The sequence below is a fragment of the Vulpes vulpes genome, chromosome 4, assembly GCF_048418805.1.
Source record: "Vulpes vulpes isolate BD-2025 chromosome 4, VulVul3, whole genome shotgun sequence".
Lineage (NCBI taxonomy): Eukaryota > Metazoa > Chordata > Mammalia > Carnivora > Canidae > Vulpes > Vulpes vulpes.
The window spans coordinates 141,478,805-141,498,816 of NC_132783.1; the positions used below are offsets into that span (position 1 = coordinate 141,478,805).

At 36.7% G+C, this 20,012-nt stretch overlaps 1 protein-coding gene across 7 annotated transcripts in view; it reads left to right on the top strand.

The window, feature by feature from the left end:
• CDH12 (cadherin 12) overlaps positions 1–20,012 on the top strand; it is a 972,572-nt gene that overhangs the window by 716,867 nt on the left and 235,693 nt on the right. For all 7 annotated transcript variants that reach the window (XM_072757170.1, XM_072757167.1, XM_072757172.1 and 4 more), the window contains one exon: positions 1,620–2,036. In XM_072757170.1, the coding sequence (XP_072613271.1) occupies positions 1,806–2,036 (231 nt within the window). In that variant the 5' untranslated portion in view covers positions 1,620–1,805. The remainder of the gene's footprint in view (positions 1–1,619; positions 2,037–20,012) is intronic.

Genomic DNA, 20,012 nt, shown 5'->3' on the forward strand with positions numbered 1-20,012 from the left:
TCACACAATAGAAAACTATCATATCCCATTTTATTTCTTTTGGGGGGAGTGTTCTTATAGAATGCTTTCAAAGTATAACTTTTGGATATTTCCCATCTCATAAGTTATTTCAATCATGGTTCCCACATTAAATGATTAAATCTGAATATGTGTGAGGAATACACTGTAATTTTTGTACATCGTATGTAACTGGATAAGCATTAAACTGAATCGCAGCTGACAGGTTGACAAGATGCCATGTTTCATAGATGTTTAATTAAACATATATTGATTTTGATGTTAGTTCTCTTGTTTGGGGAGCATTATATATAATTTCTGGCCTCCAACATTTTTGGCTCTTGAAAACCTTCCAATTTTAGGCTGTAGGCATTGAGCCCCAAGTGCCAAATGCATAAAACCATGTTGGCTCGAGCCACATTCCCCCCATGGCTGCTCACACAGTATAGGCTGTTCCTGTTCCTTTAGTTGTCACTGCAATTGTCACCCAAAACTGGCTTTTGCTCACTTATGTTTTGCCATCGGGATATTCTGTTTTGTGTGTTTTCTTTTTTTTTTTTTTCTCTCTCTCTCTCTCTCTCTCTCTCTCTTTTTTTTTTGATTTTTTTTCCTTCACAGCATCAGTAAATTTGCTCTTTTTTATGTGTTTGTTTTTTTAAATTATTTTCTGTTTCTGATTCAGGGAGGCAAGGGCTCTGTGTATTTTCTTATCTACTGTATAATAAAGGATTTTGCAGACACTCAATAAACCCTAGATGAGTAAATGGAAAAAAGAATTACTTGTTTTAGGGAAGAGGTTAAAGCTCACTTTACCTAATTGCAGAACAGAGGTGTCTATCTGGCAGGCCAAGCTGCCCACCTCATACAGCATAATCCCCACGTATCCAGGGGAGGGAAGCAATTTTTTTTTAAGTGAAAGCTTATAAAGCCTTATAAAACCATCTGACATTTTATCAGTCATTTATATTTCAGCAATTTCATTGACTTACATTTAGTAATTTATCTTGTTCTTTCCTGGATGGTCTGATTCTTTCTATTCTCTAACTTTAGGGACTTTTTTTTTTCCTTTTTTTTTTTTTTTTTTTTTTTTTATTCTCTAAACATGTGGTTCTTAAATCTTGGCCTATTTTGCTTCTTCCAGGAGATATTTGGCAATGTCTGGAGAAATTTTTGATTGTCACAACTGGGAATAGGGTAGGATGCCACTGTGATTTATTGAACAGAGGAAAGAAATGTGGCTACAAGTCAAATGCACAAGATAGCTCACCAGTAACAACGATCTAACCCCAAATGTCAAAGGGTGACATCGTGAAACCCTTCTGTCACATATTTCACATTAAAAATAGCCACCTGTGTTTTACCCTTAAAGTGATCATGAAATTGAAAAAAAAAAAAATTGCTTCTATTCATGATATGGACTTTTTGCTTCATTGTAACTAGAGCTTTTTCAAGTCTGTAAAAAACATAGTTTATCCAAGTTTGCAGGGTGAATAGCAGTGATGATGCAATGTCAGGCTTTTCCTCTCTACTTCTTGAAATGTTGGCAGCCACAATGGGGGTTTTGATGACTCTCATCGTGTAGTTCTGTCGATTTAATGTATCTTTGTTAATCTGTTTTATAGGTCCCTGTAGATGGAATGTAATACAGCCGAAGCCTCTTCATCCAAAGGATTAATGCCTGCATTATCATTTCTGCAATAAAACAGAAAGTTAAGTGGTGGAGGCCACAGACACCTCAAAGCTGGATTCCACAATTCGACATTAAGTGCTGGAGTTTTTGTTACTCTGCTGTAGGAAAGCCTTTGCCAATGCTTACAAGGAACTGCTTATCTCTGCTTCTCTGGGTCCTGTTTGATGGAGGCCTCCTAACACCACTCCAGCCACAGCCACAACAGACTTTAGCCACAGAACCAACAGAAAATGTTATCCATCTGCCCGGGCGGCGAACACATTTCCAACGAGTTAAACGTGGCTGGGTATGGAATCAATTTTTTGTGCTGGAGGAGTACATGGGCTCCGAGCCTCAGTATGTGGGAAAGGTAATGGCGTGTTTCTTTTGACAACCCCTTGATAGCAAGGGGGATTATGCATTGTGTATTGTGTGTGGATGTTTTGCACAGGAGTTGAACAAACCAGTGCCTAGAACACTGGAATTGAAATCCAAGAGACCTGGTTTCTCTTCCTGACTCAGTGGCCTGGGTAAGCTTTGGAATATCCTTTAATCACTCTTTACCTCAATGCTCCCTGGTTATTTCAAGATTAGTATATTTTGTTCTTTTTTTTTTTTTTTTTTACTTTAACATTCTTTGCTAACGACATAAAGTTAAAATATAAAGTGTCATTAATTAAAAGTGTTTTTAGTGCACACTGTTGCTCACGGACATTCTAGAACTGTTTACCAATAAGAGACGTAGGAAAAAATCCCCAGGTGTAGCTATTCCGAACTGCTGTTGATACTCTTGAACAACCAGGATGTCTCCCTTCCCCTGCCCCTTAAAAACATGACATACCATTTGAAATGTGGTTTTGAAGTATTTGACCCGGCTTGCTTATACTTTATAAATAATTTATTGGTTATATGTTCTGCAAGCTATTTATCAAGCTATTTATGGCCAAAGTGATACATGTTGGAACCCAAGAACATACACCTCAATCTTCAACACAGCATATCATTTTTAAATTTTATTGTAAGCTCATAAAAATTTATCTTTTTTTTTTCACAAAATAATGGGTGGCAACTCTTCATTTCAGTACATTCATGCTTTACTGCTATTTTCCTTACATAAAATGTTTGGGCCATGTCTAGAATGGATATAATTTATGAATGCCAGCAAAAAAAAACATTTTTTCCCAAAAAATGAATATTTGATTTTTATTTTGTTAGTTAACCGTTTTTAAATCTTCTAAAAGATTTTGCCATGGATTTAATAGAAACATACATGCTTGAAAACAAGACAGAACATATATGCTTAAAGAGAGTTTAGAATAAATCCAAAGACAGGAATGGAAAAGTATAGTAGGGGGAGTATTAGGAAACTGACCTAGAAGACTATATATTGCACATTCCAGGCCTCAGAGCTTTCTGGAAGCCTAAGCTAATGAGAAACTTGATGGGTCATGATTCCAGTGGTAGTTCAAAGGAAGCAAATCCATTCAAGATTTAAATAATTTGCACTACATTTTTGGAATTTACCTTTTAGAAATGTATTTAAAGAATATTGAATAATACAGTGGAAAAGGTCTACAAATAGAACCTTTGTTGAAAATGAACACATAGCCAGGGTTTCCCTGAGGCATATGGGGCCTCAGACAAATATTTTCTATCTCTATATAAAATTTGAGTCATGCCAAGTCAGTCTTTGAGTACCATTCTGGCAACCCAATTTTTACTGATTTTTGTCAAAAAGGTACTATGTCATTAGCCGAGGCAATCTCCTTGACAGACTACCTACTAGGAATCAGAGCCTGGCCAAATGGCCCTGGGATCTATGGTGTTGGCTCCGGAGCTCCACAGGGCATCTGATAAGCCCCAAAATCCATTAGAAAGTCAGAGAATGCCTTCAAGGGGAGAAATGGACACTATGGCCCAAGGAGTTCCGGCACAGCCCGTGGCACCTCACCAGATGGCACTGCTGCCCACAAATAGACTTGGAAAAAAGAGAGGTCTCAGAAAAATTTTGAAGAGAATACTCCAAAACATGGAAGCCCCCCCCCAATATTACTGTACATTGCTTTTGCTTCTATGATTCCTAAGATCGTGAAATACAATAACCTCTATAGTGAGATGATTTCATGTTCTGGCACACTTGTTTCTTATGAATTAATGAAATATAAGAATCAAGTTTTGAAATCTAAGACAAATGGGTGGGTAGTGTAGCTCTAAAACTTTGCCTCAGGGGTATTAATATTCTCAACTCTGCTTATGATGGAAACTAGACATCCCATTGAGGTTCCCGGCAAGTGTATAATGAGAAAGTCTTCTCTCTGGTTTTGATTGAAGCAGATTCATAGCCTTTAGTTGCCTGAATCCAAAGTGAGAAGATTGTTTGTTGAAAAATTAATGAAACCAACTTTTATTCTATCTTACATAGAGTAGCACTTCACCCAGGAGTTGCATACCCAAGTTTTGTTTGATACCCTGGAATCATACCTTTGTAATTGCTACTAGTATAGTATAGAATGGTATAGTATAAAATTCATCCAATTCATTTAAAAGATAAATTAGTATTTATGCACTGATTTTAAAGGAGTGTATCTAAGATCTAACTATCATCAAATTAAAACAACATTATTTTCAGTCACACATTTGTAGCGTGTGATGAAAACCTGTGGCTTTCTCACAATGTATGTTCTTAATGCAAATGAAATAATAATAACCATGGTTTCCTTTCCACATGGAAACTATTTAAAGTTTAATTAAGTTTGTCTTGATGAGTCTAGTTGTGGGAATAGTAATATGATAACATCGGGAGCAATTCAAGCCATTACACGTATGTGTGTAAACATATATAAATATATTTATGCTTCTGCTCTTTTTAGAAGGTCATTGAGACAGTTCGCAGAAAAGTAAAATATTATAAATAATATAGATCTCAAGGCTAAGGAAGAAGGCAAATGCAAAAGTGCCAAGTATAGTGGTCATAGTGGATTAGTAAAATAACACTGAACTACTATAATCAAGCTGCAAATTTCATTTTATGTTTTGTTTTTGGTTTTGGTTTTTTTTTTGTTTTGTTTTTTGCAGCACCAGCATCTCTGGGAAACATTAATTTGTACAGTTCCTATTACAGAAAGTTCCACTTATTGGGAAGAAAAATCTATGTCCCTAGCTTCTAATCTAAAAGAATTTATACGTGTGGAAATGTATAGTCAGGATCCTGAATGGCTTAGTGGACGTTAACATCAACAATGGTTACATTTAAAAAGAGCTGATGTTAATGTTGACACTCTTTCAAGAAAGACCACACTGTGGTATTGCTTAAGATGAATATGACTGGACTTTACATACAAGGAAGTCACAAAGGTGTCCAGAGGTAAAGCCAATGATTTTCCCAAATAGACATTTTGGATTTACTACAATACCTGGAAAAGTGTGAGACACTATATTGCATAGTAACACAGAAATTAATCTGATCAGCAAAAACTAACTCAGGTGCTATCAATTGCTCAAAGTTCCCAATGAAAACAAAACAAAAACAAAACAAAACAAAACAAAACAAAACATATTATTTAAGACACACACAATGTATACTACACATACTCGTAGAGTAAGTTGGACACTTACACCAACATATATAACTGTGTGCCTATGCCTTTGCCTTTGAGTATGTTATATCATCTCCTCAAAGCTGTGTATCAAGAAAACGGTGCCCAATTATCCGCAAAGAATAATTTAGGAAATTGAGTTGTCATTTCAGATGATCTTCGCGAGCAGTAATTCTTAAATTTAAATTATTTAAAATGTCAAAAAGATTAAAAGTGGAAACATATATAAACTCGAATTCTGGAGGTATCTGTTTATTCAACATCTCTTTTTGCTGAGAATGCATTACAATTTGAGAAAGCATTAAAGCTGGTAGGGATCAATCTAATGAGAAAGGTCCCTAGGTTACATTTCTAATTGGTAAGCTTTATTACTGAGTGCTTACTTTGGGCACTGTTTTAATTGTTTTGCATACATACAGTGAGGTAATCCTCAAAAGCACCGTGGAGAAGAATTCTGGTTGCCCCATTTCACCCATCAGAAAACTGAGATACAGAAAAGTCAGGTAACTGTCCCAGGGCCCAATAGGCAGGAAATGTTGAAACTAGGATTTTAAGACAGGTAGCTTAGCCCCATTGCACCAGAAAATACCACAGTTCATTATCTTATGAGGGCATTGAGAGCTAATGATAATTTTGATACTGTTGAAAGCTGTAATGGAAATCCTATTAGGGATGGTGCAGACAGAGGCTAGTCTATGACTATGTCCAGAAGATAGAGGACTTTAAGGAAGCCTTCACAGATGAGGGAGCACCTGAGATGTGTCTTAAAGGATGACTCCATTTCTTCAGAAGAGAGAGTCTGAGGGAAAGTTTTATAAGCACTGAGGCTTGAAAATTCAAGGTGAGGCTTAGATAACCATATTTCAATATTGTCAGAGAAGGTGAAGCCAACCATTTAGGGTAGGTAAAGAGAGAAGGTATTAGAGAGGCTCAATTTTGATACCAAGATCAGTATTATTTTATCTATCTATCTATTTATTTATTTATTTAATCTTATTTATTTATTTATTTATTTATTTATTTATTTATTTATTTATTTATAAATTGAGGTAGAGTCGATATATAACATTATATTAGTTTCAGGTGTACAATATAATGATTCGATATTTGCATTGAAGCTGGATGCTTCATCTTTGACTTGCAAGATGGTCACCACAGTGAGTCTAATTAACAGCTGTCACCATGCATCATTTCACTTTTTTTTCTTTTGGTTAGGACTTTTAAGATTTACTCACTTGGCAACTTTCAAATATTCAGCAGGGTACTATTAGCGATAGCCCCATGTTGTATATCACAGTACTCTTTTTTTTTTATGTTTTTTTTTTTTTTACTCTTTTTTTTTTTTTAACTCTTTGTTCTTAAAGGTGTTGTGATCCACAAAAATGTCTTGGTGGGGGATTTACACGGACAGAATTGCCGTTGTAGAATGAGCACTCAGAATGCCATTTACAAGACTCACTGGAGGTGGAGGGACAGCCTTGAAGACAAGCACGTACCAGAGAAGGTTACAGTAGGCTTGTCTAGGAAGCAATGAAGAGAAGGGGATATTAGAGTTGAAAGTTTGAAAGGAAGGCAGATCATAAAACATTTCAAGATCTGTCCTTCATGGGGATATAAAGGATGAGACAAAACATTGACGGAAAATTGCATGTAGAGAATGAAAGAGCAAGAGAAGAGAAATAAGTGACTGAGAAATGAAAGAGCAAGAGAAGAGAAATAAGTGAAATAAGTGACTGAGTGAGTGAAATAAGTGACTTCTGACTCTCTTTCACTCGCATCTGCTATAGGTCTGGGGCTAGAGTAAGAAACAAAATGATCACTGACAGACATTACATAACCATAGTTACTTTAGTTTTATTTTTTCTTTTAAGGTTTATTTGAGAGAGAGAGAGAGAGAGAGAGAGAGAGAGAGCACGCAGGAAGAGGGGGAGAGGGAGAAGGAGAGAGAAAGAGAGAAAATTCTCCAGCAGACTCCCTGCTGAGCAGGGAGCTGGACACACGGGGCTCTGGGTCCTGAGATCATGACCGGAGCCAAAATCAAGAGTTGGCCACTTAATCGACTGAGCCACCCAGGTGCCTCTCCAAGGTACTTAGACGTATCCAGGTGAATTATCTCACAGATATTTAGATATGTTAATCTAGAGTTCACAGAAGAAGCCTATGGTAGAGATACAGGTAGAAGAATAATTGGTAATACAGGTGGTAGTAAAACATCACATAAATGGGTAACCCTCTAGGAAAAAATACAGAGAAGGTATGTGAACCCTGGCTTCTAACTGAAAGGCAAGCAAAGAATAATTAGGTAGATCTATTTAATAAGAAGCAAAGCACAAATATTAAATAGTGCGATGGAAAACAAACTGAAGAATAAAGTTTTGGGGAGTAAGAAATGGCAAACAGATGTTGAAATGCACAGGTCTAATTAAGTACTGACTGAAAAAGCCTCTACTGGTTTTGTCAGTGAGCCAGAGGTGACCTTTGTCAACATGGTTTTAATGATTTTCTTTAGACCTTAAAGAAAGAAGAAAGGATGGCATACAGCCAATAGGTTCCAAAAGTATGGTCGAAAGAGTGTGATCTGTGCCCTCTTTATATGCCTGGTGCGATCTGATTGGCATTCTAGTAGTTGGGGGTCTCCAGAGAAACAAGGCCAACAGCAGATGTGTGTGTACATGCTGTGCCTGTGTAGATATGGGAGAGGCAGAGAGCGAGAGATGCTTATTTTTAAGGAATTGCCCCCCTCCCCCCATGATAGTGGAGATTCAAGTCCAAAATCTGCAGGGTAGGCCGGCAAACAATAGAATTTCCTTTCTTTTCTTCTTTTTGTAACTACATGCAGAATACAGTTTTGGATTAGTAAAATAAAGAATAATAAGAAAAAAGTAAAAAGAGAGAGCATGACAGTTTTTTAAAATAGATCTAATTGTATGGCAAAAATAATTTGTCCATCCAGAATTTCTTCTAAACTAACACAAATAAATAAATAAATAAATAATAAACTAACACAATATTAAATATATATAATATATATTTTATATATATTAACTTTAGTTGACTATATAATCAATATAAATATATAGATATTTTATTTGCTTCTAGCATATATATATAATATATATATATGCATGCTAACATGATACTAGGATGATATTTTGATGCCTGTATATAACCCTCTCCGCCCGATAAAAATATAAATTATAGTGTAATGTTATAGTAACACACTTAAAACATGTTTTCATGACTCAACATTTTATCTATAATCTATCTATCTATCTATCATCTATCTATCTATCTATCTATCTATCTATCTATCTATCTATCATCTATCTATCATCATCATCTATTATCTATCTATCTGGCTCATGAGTCATGTAACTGCTGCTGCTGCTTCTTTTTCTTCTTTTTTGTCCTGTAGCTTTTTGAGAAGCCTATAACATAGTTTTCATGGTGCAGTTCATTCCTAAAATTTGAGCTTTTTTTTTTTTTTAAGGTTTCATTTATTTATTCATGAGAGACACAGAGATTGAGGCAGAGACATAAGCAGAGGGAGAAGCAGGTTCCCTGCAGGGAGTCCGATGCAGGACTCGATCCCAGGACCCCAGGATCACGACCTGAGCCAAAGGCAGACGCTTAACCGCTGAGCCACCCAGGTGTCCCTAAAATTTGAGCTTTTGATATCAGAGTAATTCTTGTTCATTTGAGAGTCACTGTTCATAATACCAACGCAATTTTTTTTCCAACGCAACTTTAAACAAAATGAAATGCATCCTCTTGACTTCTGCCTCACTTACATACCTGAAAACCTTACAGTGTATTCAAGTACTCGAAATCAAGGTCTCATTTCTAATCCATTCTGCTGTCAAATGGCTTACCCTTGATACTAATCAAAGCATCATTAGCTACCTGCTTTTTCTGTAGCAAATAAACCAGAAGGAGCCATTCTCACTCTCCTTCAAAGCCTTTTTGGGTAAACTTGATATTTTGTTCCACGTATTGGCCCTTGAACATATCCCTCGTTTTATAGTTTCTCTCAAACAAGGAAGCTGCGTTTGAAGGAGTCCTCTTGGACACGATTAGATAGCAATACACTAGAAGGAAAATTGACACAGGATCTGAAAAAATAAATAACACGATATACTAAAGTTCTTATCAAACAGTTAACGCCCGTGGTGTGTCAGTTCTCTCTCCTTTACAATTTATTTTATTTGCTTCTAGCGTACTAGTTGCTTCATAATAGCTGTGCCATGAAGGTTTAATTTGTTTACTTGAGTCGAATTGGCAGGACCTTGAATGAAATCCAACGATCTCTAAATCAACATATGAATCCCTACAGACAGCATTTCAAAAACTGCATGGACAGCATGAGGATTGGAGACTCCCTTTTATTCTTTCCCTGCTGTTTTTCCACCCTACCTCTAATTCCCTTTCCATCCTTCTGTGTCTCCTAACCAATACTTCGCACTGTCTGTGGATGTTGCTTGACTACAGCTACTTGAAAGCTAGGATAAAGAGTCAGGAGATTTTGATTCCAATTCCAGATCTTAGAATGATGATCCACATGAAACTACTTAAGCACACGTGTGTCCATTCACCTGACGAATAATATAGGGGGACATCGCATACTCAGATTGGAATTTCATCAGACATATCTTAGATGCATTTGTCACAAATTTTGCAATACAGTTCGTTGTGCGTGCATGTGTGTATGTGTTTAGAAAATTTTCTCTATAAAATACTAGTTGGATTTGGGGGAACAGTGCTCTCTGTGGCTAACATTGATGAACCCCTACAGCTTGCATATTATATCAGGTGACAAAAGTTAGGACCCAGTGTAATGATCGGAGAAGTACCTGGAAAGGCCACCTGTATGAACATCACAGAAAAATAGGGACTATGGAGTGATCTGAATAATAAAGATGCTGGATTTCATGTTCTCCTCTTCTAACAGCATTGAGTTTGTGAATATATGTCACAGTTATGCCACTCAAACATACACTTGAAATATAAATGGATTATTTTGACACACTTTTAACATAATATATATGTATGTGAGACTCATTCCTCTTTCTTAACTCTGAAAAAGAAGAAACCACTGTCATAAAAAGTACCATCTATATATACTTCATTGTTCGTGAGGCACCACATAATTCATTTCTACTGACATTTAGTCAATACAAATAACATATGAAATTACTGTGATAAAAGCGTATCTTTTCTACTCCAGAATTTCCCATAGAGATTGTGTAAAGGGGATTTTCCATATAACAGTGTAACACGTTGGAGTAGACTTTTAATGCAAACTTACACTCGTAATTAAAGCATGATGTTGCTTTTTGTTGTTGTTGTTGTTGCTGTTTTACATCAACCATTAAGAACTGTTAGTCTCCTACAGTTTCATGACTGTTGGAAGAACACTTGAGATGACTGGGTCAGAGATAAGGACCCTACGGCTCCCAGCACAGCAAGCAGCATGAGCATCTGTTTAGTGACTCAGTTCCCATTGCCCCAAGTACCATATGGGCAAAAAGAGACCCAGATGGATGCGAGCACATTCAGTGGGTTGCATTTATGGAGAGGAAGCCTGCTAATGCCTGCCCCTTGTTTGGGAAGGAGACATTATCTATATTTTACTGGGTAGGGGAAGCATGTCTGCCCTTTGCTTTGGAGGGAGACCCTATCTCAACTTTTCAAAGTTATCTGCTATGCATGCATTCTTGAAAATATAGTCTTGAAGAAAGGACGTTTAGTGCTTTCTGTGCAAGGCCTGCAGGGTTGAGAGAGACAATGAAGAATTGTCTCCCAATGCTTGTCATGTGTTGCCTTACTAAAGTGACACCGTGTAATGTGGTGACATAGTGAAGTTAAAAATGATTTAAAATACTTGAGCAGGCTAACTGAATTGCTTCACAGGTAGTCAAATGATGACCCCTTCCCTTTCCACCTCTCTGTTTCTCTCAATCTCTCTTTTTTCTCTCTCTTCTCTCTCTCTTAAGCTACTTAGAAAAAGAAAATCATTCCTCTCAGAGCATGTATTCTCTTTCATTCTGAAGCCAGACTTAGAATTATAAATATAAGGAAGGGGTAGGACTCAAGCCTAATTCTGGCTCTTAGCGATGTTAATCTCACAAATTAACTCTCTTCTCAGTAAGTAGTAACCTTTGCAGTATACCTGTGTAGTTTTCCTATCTAGATGATAGAAAATGACGTATTTTTCAGCCACTGGTATGATAAATTGGGAGATAGCCTCGTAATTACACTGATAGTCTCACTCCTTGATTAAATTGTCTGAATGACTTTCTATCACAAACAGTGATTTATGATGATAGAAAGTGGAGAGTTACATAGAATTAAATTTCTTTTTATTTGACAAAGTATTCAGTGCTACTAATTTTTGAAATGACCTGAGATAGTTTGGAATGATTTACAGGATGTTATGGTATTTTCGGACATTTATTATAAAGAACTTCAGATTGTAATCCATAATGTTGTTTTCAAAGTGCTGGGCCTTAAAAGAGGACAATGATACTTTCCTATGATGTATAAAAGGCTCTAAATACAATTCTCTGTTGAGTAGACATAGAAACTAAACAAGGAATTGGTAGTATGGAAAGATGGAATTGGAGTTGTATCAACCATGTCAGGTACTGTTTTGACTTTTGAAGCCATCCCCAAAGGACTGGTGTTGTAGCTTTAAAAAGCAAAATCAGTCAATCAATCAATAATAATGATAATAATAATAATAAATTAAAACACAAGGAAAAATGTACTTTAAAAATAAAGCCAGTTAATAAGAAACGGTTCAAAACAGGGGTGTCTGGATGGCTCAATCACTTAAGAGTCTGCATGGGCTCAGATCATGATCCCAGGGTCCTGGGATCAAGCCCCACATCTGACTTCCTGCTCAGTGGGGAGTCTGCTTCTCTCTCTGCCCCTCCACCTTCCCTCCTTCTCCCCCTGCTTGTGCTCTCTCTCTCCTCAAATTAAAAAGAAATCTTTAAAAAAAAAAATGATTCAAAGCACAACTCCACAGTATTTTTTTTTGCTTTGTATAAAATATTTTGAGCATCAAATAGGAAATATATATATATATATATATATATATATATATATATATATATATATCTTACTATCCACTACATGATTATGATCAGAAAAATTTTTAAGAATCTCTATGCCCAACATGAGGCTCGAACTCACAACCTTGAGATCGACTCCCATGCTCCACAGACTGGCCCAGCCGGGGACCCCAGAACATCTTTTGTTTCACAACTGTCTACAAAGTAGAACACTGAGCGTTTTCCTTAAAGCTACAGTTGTGCTCATGTAGTGCCAAAGAACCACATAGAAACTAGCAATAGCTCAATTTTTTTTCAAATAATTGGAAAATCATTTTTAAATTAACAGTCAGAGTTTCTTAACCCTTATAAATAATGCCTAACTATAAAACTGCAGTTGAAAATAAAAGTGAGATCAAGGTAACCTAAGGTAAAGTTGATGTTTTGGGGGGACGCCAGGATGGCTCAGTGGTTGAGCCTCTGCTTTTGGCTCAGGGTGTGATCCTGGAGTCCTGGGATCAAATTCCACATCCCTGTTTCCCTGCAGGGAGCCTGCTTCTGCCTCTGCTTGTGTCTCAGCCTATGTCTCTCATATAAAAATACATAAAATCTTTTAAAAAATATATTTTTCCCTCTCTCCCACCTCCTTCTTCCCTCCCTCTCTCCTTCCTTTCCTTCCTTCCTTCCCTCCTCCTGCCTTTTCTTCTTTTCTTCCTGAGAGCTATTCCTTCCTTCCTTCCTTCATTTATTTATTTTTTATTATTTATTTATTTATTTTAATTTAGGTAGAGTGGACACACAAAGTCACATTAGTTGCAGGTGCGCAGCATAGTGATTCAGCATCTCTATGCATTATGCTATGTTCACCACAAGTGTGGCTACTGTTATCACCAAACAACACTATTCCAACGTCATTGGCTATAATCCCTATGTTGTGTCTTTTATTCTCGTAACTTATTCTTTCCGTAACTGGAAACCTGTATCTCCCACACCCCTTTACCCATTTTGCCCACCCCCCCATCCCCTTCCCTCTGGCAACCATCAGTTATCTATATTTGTAAGTCTCATCCTGCTTTTGGTTTTATTCATTTGTTTTGTTTCTTGGGTTCCACATAGGGTTGAAATCAAATGGTATTTGTCTTTCTATTGTCGCAAAAGTCAAGAGCTCATCCTTTTTATGTCTGCTTCATATTCTCTCCCTCTCTCTCTCTTTCTCTCCACACATACCACATCTTCTTCATCCGTTCATCTATCGATGGAAACTTAGGTTGTTTCCATATGTTGGCTATTATAACATAAAGAATGGTAAATATATGTACAAACATACAGTAGACTTATAGATAGCACCATTAAAGACTTCCAAGATTTTCCAAACATTTTTTCAAATGCCAAAGAATCACTGCAAGGGACATATTTTGTTATAAATTTTTCATGTCCCTTGGCTCCTCAGAGGAAGCAGAGCTGTAAGTGACACATTTGACCACTTCACGGCCTTTAATCAAGTGGAACTTCATTATTGCTCCGTGAATCAGTAAGGCTTTGTCTTCATTGTTTGGGGAAGGGAGTAGTAGAATGTGGAGAAGATCGAAGAAAGCCATTTTAGTGTACAGTGATGATGAAAGATATCTATGTCCCCAATTTTTCCTTGTCCGATTTAACATGCTCCTCAGAACCCACCCCCTTCCCTGATGCCATTGCTTTATTTTTCCTGGAAAAAAAAAGTATCAGACTTTTGATACTAAGTCTGGTTAAGAAATCTTAATTACACTTTATTTCCCCCTTTACTATTGATGAGTACCTAAGCAGCTTTGAAAGTGCTTCCCTAGTTAATGGCTGTCTCTGTTCATGCTATCCTTTATTTCAAGGTCAGGGTGTTCTAGGGAACTGTTTTGTGTAATAAGGAAAAACTTTAGATCTGGGATTGGCAAACTCTGGCTTTGCGAGCAAACCCAGCCTGTTGCCTGTTTTTGTAAATAAAGTTTCATGGGAACACAGCCGTGCTCATTTGTTTATATCCTGTCTATAGCTTTTCTCACACATAATAGCAAGTTTGAAAAGTTAGGGCAGAGACTGTATAGCTCACCAAACCTGACATACTTACCATCTGGCTCTTTACAGAAAAAAAAATGTGTTGACCCTGATTTAGGTAATTACATTTGACACAACAAGAACTCTACCTGGATTCAAGCCATTCATTTGTGGACACTCAGAACTGCTTTCTCAGTCCTGTCTCAGAAAGATTCAGGGTTCTCAGACACAAAGGCTAGTTGCCAGAAATGGGTCTCCTGAGAGAGAATCATAAGCAGGTGCTGTGAAGGAATCATGGGCTCTTTGTGGTTTGGAATAGCCTCACTGCCTTAGGATTCTCATCTATAAAGTATGAATGATATGGAAAGGAAAATAATAAAGTTGTGTAAATTACTTAATCCACATACGGGACAGTATAGGTAGATTCCCAGCCAAGTGGCATTAATATTTACTCTGCTACCCTCATTCCACAGGGTTTCTTCTTTTTCCCCCTCAGTGCAGAAATTAGAATATTTCTGGATGGAATGTAGGGATTTGGGCTTCATGAAAAGTGTCTAATCAGAATCTATTTTTTCACTCCTTGGAACAAGAGAATCATGCAGGAAGAATCTTTATATTCTATTAAGTAAGGTATAGACTCCCATTTCCATGGTAATTCCCTAATTCCCCAAGAATTTCCAAGCACCACAAGTATGCCCGAGTCCCAAGCTCTTGTTGCTTTATCCAAGTGTCTCCATGTGTCTGGAGCAACAGTGTCCCATCCCCTTGGACAATAGTCACAGAAAGTGGGGAGATTATTATTGAAATTCATTAAGCTCACAGAGTCCAGAGCACAAGGATGCTTGTCATAAAGCACAGATGAAACAAGATCATTCAAAGTTAACAATGTATTGGGAAAGTCAAGTAAAAATAAAATATATTCATGAGAACAAATGAATAAAATCAAGGCCACGGAGACTTATACTACACTAAAGATTAAATAAATGTTAATATTCCTAGTGGAGAAAAATAATTTAAGGACTTATTTAAAAGGCTGTTTTATTCTCTCTGGTTAAAGACTTGTTAGGTATAATAGCTGCCCCTTTGTATTCATTACAATAAATAATTACAAGTGAATTTTATAATTTATGTAAATTTTAAAATCATGCATTTCATGAAAGAAATCTAGATCTCCTATTTTAGAATGCCAGTGTTTAGGTTCAAAGCTTAGGAGTATTAGTTATGACATATACTTTTATCAATACGTACAAACATGCACTCATTAATTTGTCAAGATTATTTCTAGTTTTTGCCTATCATGATTGGATTGTTCTGTAACACAATCTTTGATTAAGTATCAAACTCTAGTTATTATATGGGGCACTGAATATATTTAAGAAATGATTATTTAATTTCTTTTACTCTTCAATCTGTTCTGAAGGATAGTCTTACGTGTACTCCTAGAGTAATGCCTTTATTAATGACTATGAACACATACTACTGTGTGAAGTTTTTTTGGATCAAGCATTGATCAAGAGCAGCTATTAATAACTTAGTAACTGAGTAGGGAACTATTCCAGTTCAATTAAGTAAAATAATTACTTACAGAAAAATACTTATGTATGCTCTCAATACGTGATGCTTCCTTAGTGAAAAATTTGGAAAGAACAAAGAAGGTACAGATAAATAGATAAGAGCTGGGATTGTGAAAATTTTAGCATGAGTAAAATGTGAGCTTAGATAGAAGGCCAGAGTGGAAATTGTTAGGAATAAAAAGTACAGGCTTCAGTATGCTCCCCTTAAGTAGTAGGTTTCAAAAATCTAGACCTACAAAATGTGATGATTCTTACTTGCTATTTTGAGATTATAAGAAAACAAGGCTCCACGTACCAGTTGACTGGGATGTCCAGTTCTTCCCCATGTGGCTCACACACATCATGAGTCAATCCCTCGGGCAGCTGCTTCTGCAGGGAGTGACGGGCAGGCTGCAACGATATCTTCATCCCAGGATGATCAGGCCTTGCAATGCAGGGCTCTGCTGACTCTCCAAGGCCAGGGCTTCTCCTTCTGAGGCAAAGCAATAATCCAGGAGGTTTATTTCGGGTTATGCCCAAAGTCAGAGTAAAATCACTAATAGCACCCATTTTCACTTTCAAAAATGTTCCTGTTGGATGACAAATTATAGGCCTACCTTGGTGTGTACATCTTTTAGACAACTGCCTGAGTCTCAAAGGCTACGACCACATTGTTATGGCTCTATTAAATCACACACGTGCACACAGCTATTTTGCCCGGGGCATGCCCATTGCAGTTGATTGGCAGAGGTCTCAAATAAGCTGTTTTCTGGGCCTAAAATAACATCATCCTCCCTTGGCCTACTATTGGTTTTGACACAGAACTTTCCTGACGATTATGGTGATTTTCCTATTAGGGGCGCCTGTTATTCTTATGACCATTTAGCCCTGATGAAGGATTTTCACACATTGGACACACTTAATCAAATGACTAGCTTCCACATTACTCCTAGAAGATTATTCTGTGTTTGGCTTTTTTATAAACTTTCAGATGAAACATAACTGGAAGAAAAGCTCATTCTAAATTTAGCAGTCAGTATCGGCTAAGACTTGGGCAGATCCTGCCAAACCAAAATGTCTTGCTAGAAAACTTTGCCCTCACATCAGTGGGGAAGTTCTGTACCATATAACTGTGTAGCTAACGTACACTATCTACTCATTCTTTCTAGAACTAAGAAAAAATTTGGTCAAAAGATAAATCCTAGTCGTCTTCTGGGAGAGCAGAAACCAATTGGAAAGTTCTTTGTTGAAATTTTTCTAGTTTAAAGTATGTAAATATCAAAACCCTGCCAGATACCCAGGAATATTGTGGTGGAAGATCATTTGACTCTAAGTCCCTGGTTTCCTCCAGCTCTGAGTTCTCTTCAACTTTTATACAATTTGAGTAGATGAAGTTGGATTAAGAGATATCAAGTGCAGGTGGCAAGTCTAGAATTTTTTCTTTTTTTTTAAGAGTAGGTTTTCTGGTGTTTAGCAAGTGACCTATATTATAGCTTTGAGGTCAAGTACAAAGGAAGCTGAAAAAGCATCCTCAACCTAGGTCTATAGTTTTTGCAAAAATTACATTATGATAGATGAGCATGACCAAGGAAAGGACAAGAATTTTTGAAATAACAAGTTCTAGCCCTATAGATTCCTAACCCAATTTGATTATCCTGTTGCTCTCAGAAAATATTCCAGCTTCTGAGAAATAGCACAAGATAATTTCTAATAGAAGTGGAAACTTACTCTTACCGGCTGCAAAATAGTAATTCTGGTGTTCAAGAGCTAAGAACCAAGGCACCTGGGTGGTATCTGACATTTGGCTTTGCCTCCTGTTGTGATCTCATAGTTCTGGGATTGAGTCTTGATTTGGGCTCTGTGCTCAGCATGGAGTCTGCTTGAGATTCTTTCTCCCTGTTCCTCAGCCTTTCCTGCTCATTCTCACTTTCTCTCCTCTCTAAAATAAAATTTAAAAATCTTTTAAAAAGAGAGAGAAAAGGACTTAGACATTGTAGACTATGGCTTTGATTCAAGGCTTAGGAGTGATAAGAATGAGATACATTTGAGAACTCATGTGAGGTTATGGGCTAATAGAGTCCATGTAATATCACTCTATCGAGTGTTACATAGGTGAGATATACTATTAACGGTAATTACACTCAGCATTTCATGTTTTCTGCTTTCTATATGGAAAGTATTCAGGAATTATTCATCATTAATTCTCTCTCTTACCCAAGAGGGGAATAGTGTTGTTTTCTATGCATTGAGGATAAGAAAGTGGAAGTGAAGGTCAGTCATTTGTCACAGGTAAACTTACAAAATTGGAGAGCTGGGATCTGAAAGTAGGTGTCCCTGACTATAAAGCCGGAAGAGCAGTCACTGTGGTAGAGGGGAGGTGTGCCTGCCAGTTAGACATTTGACATTTGACAGTGTTTAAAATGCTTTCTGACACAGAAAGCATGTTAACCAAGAGTAAAGCGAGCTCCCAAATGAAACCAGGCTCTTGCGAAAAGCCCTGGGAAGGCACGTAGCATCACACATATTATTCATTCTCATGATGTCACTTTCCAGGAGATAAAGAGATGCTGTTGAATGGGCTGTAACTTAAGACATATGTTAATTCAGTCCCTGAAGAAGGACATCACAATTACTCAATTATTGGATAAGGAACATCCAAGGGAGTTTATGTTTCAGTGGAAATGAAGAGCTTTGGAGCAAGGCTTATAAGGCACCACTCATTATTTTCTAGACAAATCAGAAATGCAGAGTGGTACTTCAGATAGTCTTCATTTATCTGGGATGATTTTTTTTTTAAATAAGAGAATTCTCATATTTCTTAATTGAAAAACAAACTAAACAATATAACCATTGAATAAATAAATGCATTAGAGATCAGAAAACCTTCTTCAAATATCTCCTTTAAAATGATGATGCAAGTATAAAACATTTGCTATGCAAATATTGGATGGCAAAGTATACAAAGATATATTTCTAAGAGGTTTTGAGTTCTGTTTTGAATAGTCCCCTGGTTAGAACTTATGCTGTTAATTTGTTATTGGGTTTTTCTGTATGCTCATGTGACAGAGTGTTTTAAAAGCTAATTCTCATGCTCCAACAAACTTTAAGATAAATTTAACAAATGTAATAAATGTTTATTAAGAGATTTCACAAAGCTGGACAAAGAAGTTATGTGGAAAATACTCCACATACGTACTGTTTGTCAAAACAAGTTTTGAATACAATGTATTGGTTGCTAAGGAAAAACAAATCTTGCAAATCAAAACAAAATCAGTAAAATTTGTTTATTTTCTTAGAGCAAAGTGGTGAAACAGGCAAGCAAAAAAAATAGCCTCAATGCAAAAAAAAAAAAAAAAGTCAAAATTAAATTTCAGGTCTGCACCTCTACACAACTGGTTGTGTGCCTTTGTGAATAGAAGGAAGGCCAGAAGGAGGTAGGGTGGGCTGTCATAGATGAATGATTCCCAAGAAAATATTCACCAACAATGGCTGAAAGAAGATAATCACACCTATTTTTAGGTTGCCAGTTGTGTTTATTGAAGTGAAACCAATGAATTGTAAAATAAAACAACAAAAGTCCTGTTCCTTCCTTGTCGTGAGGATATGTGGGAATGATGTTGCCGAGATATACTTTAAACAAGACTAGGAGAGATGAAAAAATCAAAGCAAAATAAAATTTAATAGATGGCATTGTTGATTTTTACTTGTGCCTTGCCTGTGCAGAGCGAAGTGCTGAGGATGCTTCACGCATCACTTCCTTTACTCCTCACAAGATTTTCAACCACGGGGTTAGGAAATGTATGAAGCTGTGACCCACATGTTTAAATCCCAGAGCAGAGCTGCAGTTAAAAGAAAATATTCCATATGATAAGAGAAAATTTCATAGTATTCAAATCCATTATTTTCTGTTTTTGGAGACAATGACCAAAACACATACGCCCCCAAAGTAATATATACATAATTTTAAGTCTGACAAATTTCTCTCTAAAATCATCTGTGTACTTTTCCTGAAATATCTCTTTTTAGGCCACACCCTTCTCAATGTCTGAGAAATATTTTGCAGTTCTTGTTCTCTTCCACTAAGTCCTCTCACCCTCGTTTAGTCTAATTAGGC